The sequence below is a fragment of the Anolis carolinensis genome, chromosome 6 (assembly GCF_035594765.1).
Source record: "Anolis carolinensis isolate JA03-04 chromosome 6, rAnoCar3.1.pri, whole genome shotgun sequence".
Lineage (NCBI taxonomy): Eukaryota > Metazoa > Chordata > Lepidosauria > Squamata > Dactyloidae > Anolis > Anolis carolinensis.
In genome coordinates, this window is record NC_085846.1 from 36,845,050 (window position 1) to 36,858,711 (window position 13,662).

Below are 13,662 nucleotides of genomic sequence, written 5' to 3' on the forward strand. Positions count from 1 at the left end.
TGGGACCTGATACACTCAACTTTATAGAATAACTCATATTACCTTTTGAAAAAAAAGAAACACTGTCTCTGTCTCCTGTTGCTGAACCCCACAAATTTTGCTGATGAACTCCACAAATGTGGGAAATAAGTGATTTTCTATCCATTACATCAGAAGAGTCAGGGGTGAGTTATCAAACATGCATAGAGCTCAAAATATCAAATCATGCTCTTGAACCTGATTGGATTTCTGATTGACGTTTTGAAGACTATGTTGGAGATGGTAGGAAGTAGAGCAGAATGTAAGGGAAGTTCAGGCCTCTACTTGAAACATTTTCAAAAAGCACTAATAAGTAATTAAATTGTGCCACCACCGCTCCACCTTTCTCACGAGTAATTCCAGTGCTTGGCCTCTTTGGCAAGTTAAACCTGATTACACCCAGAAAAATGATGAAATGCCAACTGCTGAAAGTCAAAAGCGGTAAGTCTTTTAAACATGAAAGAGATCGCTGCAATGAAAGATAAGAGCCCACCCGGGCAATAATGCTTAGTTGCCAGCTGGAAGGGGTCATGAAGTTTAAACATGCCCGCTGGTGAGCAGTATTATCAAGCACACACTGAAAAATGTGAGACTGTATTGTCAGGCACACCCTTCGTTTGAACTATGAACACACTAATTAAGATATTAAATTATTAGAACTGCTATCGTCCAACTCGGATGGACACATAACTGTAATCCCCAAATTTATGAACACAGCTCTTAAGGGGAAATCCAAATCTCCAGAGGCACAGAAAGAACTGGTAACTCCAGCAAGGATTCTTCTGCTGCCAAGTAGTGGCTGTGAGCTCCAGACATGGGGTGCAATAGGAAGATGGAGGAAAAACATCACTCCTACTCAGATGGAGACACATGTGTTCTGTATCGAGAGAAAGCAATTGGGGGGGGGGGGGGGGTGTTTAAAAACAAAGTGGCAGGAAGAGTACTTACATAGTTCTTTCCCTTACTTGCTCCCCCCCCCCCCCCCCGGCCCATGAATTACACTGTGTTGCTGTTTACGTGCCTTCAAATCATTTCTAACTAATGGCAAGAATATCCTTGGGTATTTTCGGCAAGATTTATTTAGAGGAGGTTTGCCGTTGCCACTCTGTGGCTTGCCAAAGATCACCCAATGGCTCTCCACAGCTAAACAGGGATTTGGACCCTGATCTCTCAGAGACCTAATGTTTAAAACACTATACCACACTAGTTCGTATGAATCATACATTCATTTATGACAGAAAACTGCTACCCAGTATTCCCAGAACCCATGGTTTTTGACCTGATGCATTTTAAAATTGGCCGTCATAAGCCAAGTTTTGAATAACTCTATACCGAAAATTGTTGCACTCTGGACTTTTGAGATCATGGGTTTGACTTGTACAACTTTTCCTCATGAAGCCGAACAAAAAATTATTAAAAATCAAATTAAGTGATGGCATGTTGAAAGTTTAACATGGTCTGAAATGTGGACCTGGGGGAAAAGGAATCATTTATTTGCCTTCCTGAACCCCGAAGCTGTCAGATTATCTAGAACTGAAATAATCTCATTTTCAGGCTATTTCCACAGGTTCTGGCAATGCCGGATTTAACTGAATACATTAATTTTATCTGAATTATGACTATGTGTGTGGAATGAGAGATCCTGCTTTGAGAATAGGCAGAGCAGTCACTGGTAGTGCACTCTTTCCTAAGGGTAGAAGCTGAACATCTTTGCAATTTGCAGCTACCCGATTTAGCCACGATTAAGCAAGCACAAAGCTCCAACTTTCTCTGAACGCCTGGCAATGTTCAGAAATACGGGCTGGGGATGGTTTATTTATATTGACATTAGAATCATCACCCCTAAAATTCAATCCCACTAAATCTCATAACCAGTAATGATGACTATTTTCTCATTCAAAGGAGAGAGAAAGGAGATGATTCATTTTATTTTATTTTACTCTAGGAATAACATGTCTAGTTTGTAATCTTTGACACACCAGACTGATTAAAATATAGCAGATATTAGGGGGGGGGGAATTCTCTGCATGTCAAGATAAAATAGGAACATTTTAAATTCTGAGTAAACCTCTGTTTGGATCCTTTTTGAAGTTTAGATTTCATTAAAAAAGAAACATACGGTAAGTTTAGCTCCAGAATAGGCAAAATTTGGTACAATCCTACTTGTACAATGATATCGGAAGGAATCAGCTCTCCTTCCTATCATTTGGAAACACCTTCAAATTGGAAATGGCTATTTTTAACTGAATGCAAGGGAACAGAATGCCTTTTTTTAAAACATAGTTTTAAAATAGTTTTAAAATCCAGTAAAGCAGTACTTCAGACATATGTCTTTCTGCATTTGAAAAATGTCCTTCCAGCATCTATAAATAAATGGGATAATAATTCAGTACAAGTTTTCTATTAGATACTGTTTTATCTTTCACAATCACATATACATTGCAAAAAGACCTGTGTGTCACAGGCTCTCTGTATCCACTGATTCTGCATCCACGGATTCAACCTTGGCTTGAAAATGGTGTATAATTGTATATAATGGGACTGAAACATCCACAGATTTTATTATCCATGCAATCTTAGAACCAAAACCCTGTGGATAACAAGGCTCCAAATTCTGTTTACACAGGAACCAATTTCACTAGCCTATAGTAAGCCTGATAGAACAAATTACATTGCACCTTCCATCTCATGCTCACCATCCACTCATATAGAGAGCCACACTCTTTCTGATGCTGGAAATACCATACATCTCCAGACACAGCTTCATCAGTAGCTACTGATGGCCCCATCTTCCATAAATTTATCCAATCCCACTATAAACCTAACCAAATTGGCAGCCATGTCTACATTGTATCACTATGATTTTGACAATGTATTGTGTGAAGATCTCCCTTTTATCTGTCCTCAGTCTCCCATCACTTAGCTTCAATGTATGACCCTTGCTTCTAGGACTATGAAAGACAGAGAAGCTAAGCCTTATCTACTTTCTCTACACCATGCATAATTTTATACACCTCTATCATATCTTTCCTTACTCTCCCTTTTCCCAGGCTAATCCTTTCCCTTTATTCTAGTAGTATTTCTTCGGGTTAGCTTTCTTTTGTTTACAGCAGTTCTATATCTATTTATGGATTGTATGGTCTATCAACATAATTTTGAATAGGCTTATTAGTATGTGGGTGATGTCTAGACACTGAATTCTGAGGCCAACATTTCACTGGGAATCCCAGGTTCTCAGGGCTAAAAGTTTGAAAACCACAACACTAGAGTGCATGCCACACTTAAATACTTCAGTCTTTAAAACACTTCCATCTTTCGCAAGAAATGGCGCAGAATTTCAAGTGTATTATATGGAGGTGAAGTGACTAAAAGTCTCATTTAGCATATATTTTCCCCAATACCAAAATTACAAGAATATATAGTGCTTGTTGGTGGTGGGGGGAAATTCTAAAATATCTAAGGTCTACAGATAGACGGTCTCATATATGCTAACATTTTGGACTAGCTCAAGAAAGTCTCTACATCTCCCTATGGAAATCTGCAGAGCAAACATAGGGAGGGTATCTAAAGCAGGCCTTGTTAGAGGGTATTTCTCCCCCCCCCCTCCCAAAAGGGTCCACCGGACTTCTCATAACACTGACCAAATTGTCTGTCCAGCTTAAGGATAAAGGCGGGGGAGTGAGGGAGGAAAGATACGGCAATGGGCTTTCACCCTCTGAGTCCAATTGTTAGCTTTTTCAGAGGAACCAGCAGGGAACCACATGTGAAGCCTCCATGGGGTTCCCGAGCATCCAATGGCTTGTGTGACTCTGCATGTAGATGAAGCAAGCTTCTCCGGTTTGGCGAGCTGTTACTGCTCCATTCTCAGAGAAACTCTTTTTTCTCTGGCTTGGCTTCCCGCTGAGACAGCGCTTTTCAGGCTCTCCCCGCACCAACCTCTATTCCCTCCCTTCAACAATCTCTTCTCCTTGCAAAGCCCAGGGAAACCTGACTGAAATAAAAGAGAGAGAGGAGAGAGAAAGAGAAGGCGAGAGATTTTCCTTCCCTTTATTTTTAGAAAGGCTTTCAAAAATTAATTTAAGGAGTCCAAACAAATATTGGCCTTGTTTTGAATTTTTCTCAGGCTAATAAGAGATCACATGTACAACACCTTCTGTGTTACTGAAGAGGCAAATCGCTTACGAGATTCCTGCAATACACATGCTTACATTTTTACAAAAGGGAACAAGCTCAGGAAATTTGAACAATGTGGATTGCGATACTCCTAATGAGCTCTATGTGACCAAAAGGATTTCTAACAAAAAATTACAGATATTATGCTTTGAAAGATGTGCAGACATAAAAAGAGATTAAAAAAAATCCAAGGAGCTACTTGGCATAATAAGCCCATACAAAGCCGCAACATTCACCAGAAAGAACAAAGTTTTAATAGGTCAGGGATGTGTCATTAGCATGTGTAGGCAAAATTTACAGGAAGCAGGAGACAAATGGACCAAGAGAATGGCAGGACAGCTCAATATGATTAATACAATTTGCTCATTGTATTCAGAGAGCTTATACAGTACAACTCTTGATACACAGACAATGAAGACAAACATGCCACAAATGCAACCTTCTGAATGGACCAGTTTCAATCACTGTGTCTCCTGTACTAGAGTCAATGAGAGTGTTTGCAAACTTGTTCCCAAATGCAAGACTTTAGGGCTAAACATCCACTATCTTACCAAACAAAATGCTGCAGAAAAACCTTCATGTTGTAACCTCATCATGACAGGGTCACACAGGGAGGTGCTTGTACAAGTGTGCCACCGTGTGGAATGATATACATTTAATTATCTATCTCATTAGTATCTCACTCTTTCTTCCAGGGGCTCAAAGATGCCTCCATGGGGCTATTCCATACTCTCCTCAACAACAAACCCAGTGAAGTACTAAAGGCTGATGGAACAAGTCATCAGACAAGACTGCCCAATTAATATAAACATGCCCCAGGCTTTGCTATTGGAGGGGGGGGGGGGTACTCTCAGACCACTGAACCATAGAAAAGCACAGTAGTAGCCTTCAAGAGTATTGAACACTTTGTTGGTTAAAAAAATAAATACAAAACCTTTCATAAACCAGCCCCAATGAACTCTGCAAGCTCCATGTCACAGAAAAAAGTGATGAAACTGCATTAAACAGAAGTGTGCACCATTAAACAGGGTCATACATAGCATCATTTGGCAGAAGATATGCAGACTGCGACATTATATAAAAAATCAACATTCTTCAACAACTTTTCCTAAAAACAATTAATCCAGTCCAGTCTCCAAGGCTGCAAAGGCATGTTTTTAAGTATTTGGGTCTGCTGAAATCTCAGAAACCAGAGACATGTCTGAAAAAAGATTTCAGTGATTGAAACAGAATGTCATTAACAGCAGCAAGGATAATAAAAAGTTACATATTCCATTCAGAATTGGAATTACTGTATGTATCCATGTATATGTTTTTAAAAATTGGTAAAAAAATTGATCCCAAAAAACTGGGTCGACTTACCTACAGATCAATATAAGCCCCACAATGGGAAAAACAGTTTTTAACTGTTTTATTGATTTAAACCTGTTTTTTTTCTTAATTTTTGATCCTGCTTATCATATCAATACTGAGAAACATTCTTTTATGCATTAGATAGCTTGATCAACAATGTTTTGATGCTTTCTAATTATAACAATAACAAGTTATTAGACTTGGATATGATTTCCATCTTTCAACAATACACCATATTTGTACTGTAGTGCTTAGTATTCCTCTTCAATCTGACTATAGGTAGACGATACGTAATAAAACATAGAAAGTACTCTCAGATGAAAATAATGTTAAGCATTAGTCCTACTTGAAATACAAAAAATGCAAAAGGACTTTTCAGAGAAACACACACAAAAGAACTGGCATTAAATGCTTTGAATAAAAACACTAGTTTAGAGGCCTTTTCAGTTCCCAGTTTCTGAATGGCTTTTCTTGCTCGATTAAAAAAGATACAACTTCCACTAAATACTGGTCTAGCAATGAATATCTGCCAATAAAGAGTTATTTAAATCAAACACCATTGTTGTTTCAGTAAGATGGTTGGAAATAGTAATAACAGTCAGACTTTTAAAAATGTGAATAATCCATTTTTAAAAACACCGGAGTGTGTGAGTTTTTAAAGTCGTATAGTTTAAACCAACCTGATTTAAACCAGCCAACATGCTTATATATGAGGTCAACTTATACACAATTATATATGGCAAGTGTCTACAGTTTATGAAAAGAAACTAATTGGTACCTACTTCTTCTCTGTTCAGTCATAATGGAAACAGAGCTGGCTAAAGAGGTCTTTTTGACAGTGCTCTATATTATATCATATAGAAAAGGCCAAAACTCATCCAGAGACATTCTGATAGTGAGTGCATATACAAATACAAATCTGGATGACTTCTAGAAGTTAAATAAATCTTCCCACTCTTTAATCTATGATAAAAAAAAAACCATCTAAAGACCTACCCAGCCAGTTTTGAGAATTAATTTTAAACTTGTGTCTTGTATTTAATCCATATTCTGTGTATTTTAATATGTATTTTACAGAAATACATTTTAAAATGTATATTTATAGAATTTATGCAATGTTTGTTTTAATTATGCTGTAACCTGCCTCCAACCATGAGGAGAGGTGGGTAAAAAATACCATTGTTGTTGTTGTTGTTGTTATATTAACTACTAGCTGTGCCCGGCCACGCGTTGCTGCGGCGAAGTATGGTGGTATGGGAAATAAAGTATTGAGGAATTGGTGGTAGTTAAGGTAAAGGTTTTCCCCTGACATTAAGTCCATTATAAATGGGTTATATAGTTGTGTGGAAGGGCCTTGAGTCTACACTGCCATATAATGTAGTTAAAATCAGATAATCAATATTTTATAGGCAATGTGGAAGTGGCCTAAGTGAGGCCTAACTCTGCCTGTCCCCTGGGATGAGTGGGTTGCTAGGAGACCAAGTGGGTGGAGCTTAGCCTTCTAACTGGCAGCAATTAGATAAAAACAATTATTCCTCTCCCTCTAATTAGGACTTTATTTTTCTTTTCTTTTTGTTGTATGAGACAACGTAGAGACATGGATGAGGGGTTGTGCTGCCAAGTTTAGTGTTTCTGGGATGTGTAGTTTTGTTGTTTTGTCCTAAGCCGAAATTTCATTACCCTATATATATATATATATATATATATATATATATATATATAGTGATTCCATTTCATGTCTAGGAGTTGAGGTCTCAGATACTGTTGGACTAGCACTCAGAAGCATCAACATGTGTCTCCAATGGTCTAAGATTCTGGGAATTACAGTCCAACAGTGATGGACAAGATTAATAACTACTGAAAAGAGACAGAAGCCATGCAAATGCAATTGTCCTGGTTGAACACCTATATTTGGAATTTCAACACATTTAAAATGAGTTCGCATTTCCAGCTCCTTAGTACCATTTCTAATATCATTGGAAACATTTTAAAATAAATACTTAGTTCTAATGGAATAGAAGAAAATTTGAAAACAGCTGGATCAGCAAGGAGATTAGGGTATCATTAACTGAATTCCCAAGCATCATAAAAATAGTAATCACACTCTTATGAGAGGAAAACAAAAGGATTAAGACCGATTAAGATGGTAGCATGCACACAGATGTTTTCTTACAATATATACACAAACTGTTTTGAGCTGATCAAACTGAGTGATGTAAGCATGATGTTGAAACCCAGTCTGCTTGCCCAAGCAAGTGGTAGAAACAAGTGTGTGAGAAGAAGCAAGATACATTTTTTTCCTTTAAAAAGTGAACTAAATCACTTTATGAAAAGTCCAGCGAATTACGTATCCAAGCTAGACATTTCCAAATTCGTGAAATCCTTCATCCTCGACAGATTTCAAGTTGTGCCATCAGTATCCCCTACTGAATATGCATGTGTGGTTTGGAGGAAGTTGAAACTGTCAAGCATGTCCTATTACATTGTCACTTCCATAGGGACATTCAATCTGCTTTTATTACTCCCATTGTAAAGACGATCCCTGGTATAAATGATGTTGAATATTATTTAAAATATCTAACAGATATAGTGAATCATGGGTCACTTTTAGAGTGGCTATGTTTTGTGCTGCAGCTATAAAATTGAGGCAGATTGCAGATAATTTCAGTGTTTCAACCTATTCATTTTAATGTCTATATGCACAGATTTTAATTAATTGTCACATATGAAGACAAATAGGATGGCTGCATATCCTGAACTTTCTGCTTTTAATGTTTTGAACTTCTTGCTTTAATATTTTTTAAAACTCTGATTTTAATGTTTTAAACTCTTGGTCTGTGACAGTAATAATGAAATCCATTTATACATTCATTCAAAGTTTCAGAAGAGATGCTAGAATTACTCTGTCATCATTGAAAAAGAAAAATACCACAAATGCTTGAAAACAAAAAAAAAATACACTATATGTTATATCAATACTGATTTTCTCAATTCAATCATTATTCTAAACTACAGTTTGCATCAAACATAACTTGGGTTTCCAAATCTCAACCAAGAAGTCACATCAGCATTTGTTTTTGGGGTTTTTTTGGTTTTTTATTCTATCAGCATTCAGGTTTATAAATCCACACCATGGTGCAGCAGACTCTGGAGGCAGAACAAAGATTTTAACCACTGTTAATGAATTCAAGCATCACACCAAACAAGAACCAATCACAGTTAAGTGAGAAGTATGAACTGAGCCTTCCTCTAAGCCAGTGGTTCTCAACTTGGGGTTCCCAGATGTTTTTTGCCTTCAACTCCCAGAAATCCTAACAGCTGGTAAACTGGCTGGAATTTCTGGGAGTCATAAGCCAAAAACATCTGGGGAACCAAGGTTGAGAACCACTGCTCTAAGCCACTGTGTTATTTGACTAGCAGTTGCTTGGTCCATAATTTCCAAGACATTCCCAACCCTGCCAACCTGTTATTATAGAAGTGGCCAGAATGTAACCTGTGACTTTTCACTTGGAAAATTGGTGCTCTTTTTCTAAGACATTGTGGGTTTGAGAAGGTCTTGCAAATAGTGAACGTACTGTCCTAATTGCTCACTGGAAGCTTGCTTACTGCCATCAGCATCGTTGCAGAATTTCAAATAACTGATTAGCTGTTTCATTTCTCTAGTACTTCTCACCAGTATGGAATACAACTCACCACATTAAAACAGTGGATGTGATGAGACATGCTGCATTATCACAGGATGTCTACATCCTACACGACTTGAGAAATTATACTGTTTAGTTGGCATTGCACCACCTGACATCCGCTGGGAAGTAACAGCCAACAATGAAAGGACTAAGGCAGTGACATCTCTGGCCCATCCCCTGTTCGGATATCAGCCAGCACACCAACGCCTTAAATCAAGAAATAGCTTTCTAAGATCTACAGAGATACTCACAAGAACACCTCAGCAATTGAGAGTCCAAAAGTGGCAGGCTAAAACCCAGAACCTTAATCAATAGCTGACGCCGGGTGAGAGACTCCCCCCTGGGTACACAGAAGACTGAGCAACTTGGAAGGCATTGATCAGACTGCGCTCTGGCACCATGAGATGCAGAGCCAACCTTAAGAAATGGGGCTACAAAGTGGAGTCCACAACATGAGACTGTGGAGAAGAGCAAACCACAGACCACCTACTGCAATGCATTCTGGGCCCTGCTATATGCACAATGGAGGACCTTCTAACAGCAACAACAGAGGCACTCCAAGTGGCCAGCTACTGAGTAAAAGACATTTAGTATTAATGCCAAGTTTTTTTTTCTTTAAAAAAATCTCTACGTTTGCAAATCCATTACAACTTGTACCCTCAGTTCGCTTCTGACTTGAGAAATAAATAGTACTTCTCAAGCTATCAGATGTGGTGAACTAGCAACATTTCCCTCAATGCACCAAGGACATATTATCATTGAAACTCACAACAGGACACTTTCCACAGACCACTTTCAGCAGCACTATCCCAGAATGTCCTATTTCTATGTCCAACCATTTGTTAGTATCTCACATAAATGAGCACATACAGATCCCAACCACAGAGTTTCCAAAGATGTTCATGCTGCCTCAAACTGAAGACAAAGATCTGTACAATATCTGTGGCTGAGTACTGTCCTACTTTCCCCTTTGCCCTGTATGTGCACGGTCCATATTATAAACATTTTCTCTTGTGGCAAAACTGAGAATTTACCTGAGGTGGAGTTTTCTTCAGTAACACCAGAAGAGCCTGCAACACCAGGTTGGAGAATCGGGGTCCAATTGGAACATAATCTGAAAGGTGGGGAAGAGAAGACTATTTATTGACGTTTACCAAAATCGACAGCAAAATTTAATTACTTCTCTGTTTCTTCTTTGGAGATCAAATCTTACCAGCATGCATTGAACTGGTGACCTGAGAAATATCACAAAGGGATTCAGTTTACGTGCTATTAAAACATCCAAGCCTATTTAGACCAACAGTTCAGAGAAGGTCAGGTACTGTGAAGCCCACAAATGTGTGCTTGCTCACCTGGACAAACAGGAGATTAGCTCTTAACTATCTGCTTACTGTGTTCATGTTCCTTCTCAGCCTTTTCCTCACCTTGCATGGGTAGTGTTATCCTCACACTCATGAGCATAAAGAACAAAAGCTCTGGCAAGAAAATTGTGTGTATTGGAACTAGGTTAGGGTTGCTAGGTGAAATAAGGTGCAAGGTTATTGTCCCATGAATTGTTGTGCAGACAAGGAAATCACAGCAACAAGCAACACTTGCTGAAATTCCATCTTCTACACAATCATTTAAAAAGTTAGGAACCTTATACTTGGCAGTGCTGAACAAGTTTCAGGCTCAGAGCAAGCCACAGAAAAGTTCCCAACTGCCTGCCCAAGGTATCCCATCCTCCACATTCCTCACCAAGAAGCCTTTCAATGTCATCCACAACCACGCAGCTGAGCTGTGACTTGTAAGCATCATCAAAGATCTGTTTGCGAAACAGGAAAAGAAAAATAGTCTTCATCTCTAAGCACAACAACTGCACTGTACTTTTATTTTAAAACAAAACGAATAGCAAGAAGGTAAAAATTAGTTAACCCAAATATACTGTTAGTTTAATTTAAATTTTAGCAAGCAAAAAGATACAGAACAAATGAAGTGTTAACTTATATGCAAAATGCCAGATATTCTCCGATTGTAAAAATATTCTTAAAATGTGAGACAAATTCCAGGAGCAGCAACTTGGCAACAACTGCTACACTGAACAGGCACAGTCTAGCCTGAAGAACAGGTGTTTTGAAGTCTTTGCTAAAAATGCAGAGATTAATGAAGGAATATCATGCATTATATATTGCCAGTAATTTTCTCCCTCCTTTGGGGAGGTTATTACATGCTTGGAATTCTTCAGAAGCCCCCAATTTGGGGGAATTCAAGCACCCTCTTGCTGGTTTGTATTCAGTACTATCAATTCCCACATGCCAATCTTTTGAAAAGAAATTAAAAACAAATGCTTAGCATTTGTAAGATCATGCTATTAATTGTGGCTCAAATCCCCTTAGGAGAATATCTGTATTCTAGAAAACAGGTAAATATTTAATTTCTGTAGTGAACTTGGGGGAAGTGGTTATATTGTCAATCTTTGTCTACTATCTGAGAGTTCTTTACCGCTTTTCTGGCATCTAGTAATTTTGTAGATTATGATAATAAATGAAATTCTTGCAGCCTCAGTCTTCAAGTGTATTTCCCTTAAACAACCTTGAATTATATACATATAACAAACTAAGATGTCCTTTGTATTAAATGCTATCCCACATTTTGTTCTGGAGGACTGAAGTCAAGACATCTCAATTTGAAGACTGGCAGACATCCAACAAGAACAATCAAGCATTAAAATGTAAGGAGTGCCATTATTGCAAGATTCAGAAAAACTGTAAAACGTTTCCTCCCCAACACTTCTGGAACATGAGAAACACTAATTTATCATGATGGCTTCCAAGATACAATTTAAAACAAAATAACCCCTACATTGTAAGCATGGATCATTTGTATGTAAAATTACTTTCCCCATTATCATGTCTTATCATTTAAGAAAAATATTTAATGAATTAATTAATATCCTGCTTTTTTCTTACACAAGCTCCAAGCTGACTGCAGGATCATAGAATCATAGAGTTGGAAGAGACCACACAGGCCATCCAGTCCAACCCCCTGCCAAAGTAATAATGGCTTTAGAGCTGGAAAAAGGTACAAACTATTTGTTACGGATGGCTAATATTATAACAACTACTTGGGAATGCAAAGAGTTTCCAATACCAATTCTGATCTGTGTCCTGCTCCTTGGAATGCCTTAATCATGATATCTTGTTGTCATTTCAACAGGCACCAATTTTTGATCCTGACATTAAATCTGAACTGACCACTTAATTCATAAGAGTACTTCAATATAGCACAAAGTGTAGACTGAAAAACGGTGAAATGACAAATTGCTCAGTACAGAGTTGCAGCTTATACCTTCTTAATTGCTTGGCATTTGGCAGTTTCTGAAAAGCCAATCATCTTGTCAGGAGAGCAGATCTTGATAAAGGGGAAGTTAGATTCTTCCGCAATCTTTGCAGCCAGGGCTGTCTTCCCACTGTGAGGGGGACCTGTCCACAGAAACAAACAACTAAACCCAGGGCAGACAAAATGAATACATAACATACAAGAAATTTAGACAAGCTTAAGAGAAACAAAAAGGCAATCAACAAAGCCATCTATACATAGAAAATTAACTTGACTGAGATGTTCATTCCTTTTCAAATCCTTAAAACAGCTGTGGATATAGAATTCTTTATAGCCAGCATTGCAACACCGATCCAGGTGCTCAGTCTAGCAGTCTTCTAGTTCTATGTCAAAAGGGTTAATCAGAACAGAACAAGCCTCATTTGGAATACGTCTTGTTGTACCATCCAATAGGCTCTCAGCTTGTGCTAAAATCTCAAAAGTGATTTTGGAATGCCCTAAATCTAAACATGATACGAGAAAGGCTCAATATCCATGCTGATTCCACTTTGTTGCAAGTGACTTAGGATTTCATACCCTTTGTAGTTCTGTATTAAATTATTTCTGGTCCAAACTATTCAATTGGACATAGACTTGTTGTGATGAGAAATTTGAGTTTTACTGGAGATACTGCCATATAAACTGACATATAAAATCTAGATTATCTGCTTTGAACTGGATTATAAAGCAGCATAGACTCATAAAATCCTGCTCAAAACAGATGTGGATGATAATCTGGATTATATGGCAGTGTAGAAGGGGCCTGAGTGTGGTAGTATGATAGTTCCATCACCATGGACCAATCATTACTGATAAAATAGAAGTTTATTTATTTATTTCCCACACTTATACTCCGCCTTTCTCACCCAGAAGGGGACTCAGTTTACTGCGATATTCTGCAGGCTATTTCTTAAAGGGACTACTTTGAAAATCTGACACTGAAATGGTTCATTCATAGATCTTGGAGATCTCACATTATAGATAATTTATGATGGAACTAGAAAGAAGAACTACACTATGCTGGTTCTGCTGGATCTCTCCAAAACTTTCAAGTACACCTGACTGTAATAGTCCT

The 13,662-nt window shown here is 38.0% G+C and overlaps 1 protein-coding gene across 2 annotated transcripts in view; it reads right to left on the reverse strand.

Moving 5' to 3' along the window:
* Positions 1-13,662, reverse strand: part of nsf (N-ethylmaleimide sensitive factor, vesicle fusing ATPase) — an 87,177-nt gene that overhangs the window by 11,158 nt on the left and 62,357 nt on the right. For both annotated transcript variants that reach the window (XM_003222418.3, XM_008113243.2), the window contains exons 15-17: positions 12,558-12,691; positions 10,968-11,034; positions 10,265-10,344 (exon numbers count right to left, since the gene is read on the reverse strand). In XM_003222418.3, coding sequence (XP_003222466.1) covers positions 10,265-10,344; positions 10,968-11,034; positions 12,558-12,691 — 281 coding nt within the window. The remainder of the gene's footprint in view (positions 1-10,264; positions 10,345-10,967; positions 11,035-12,557; positions 12,692-13,662) is intronic.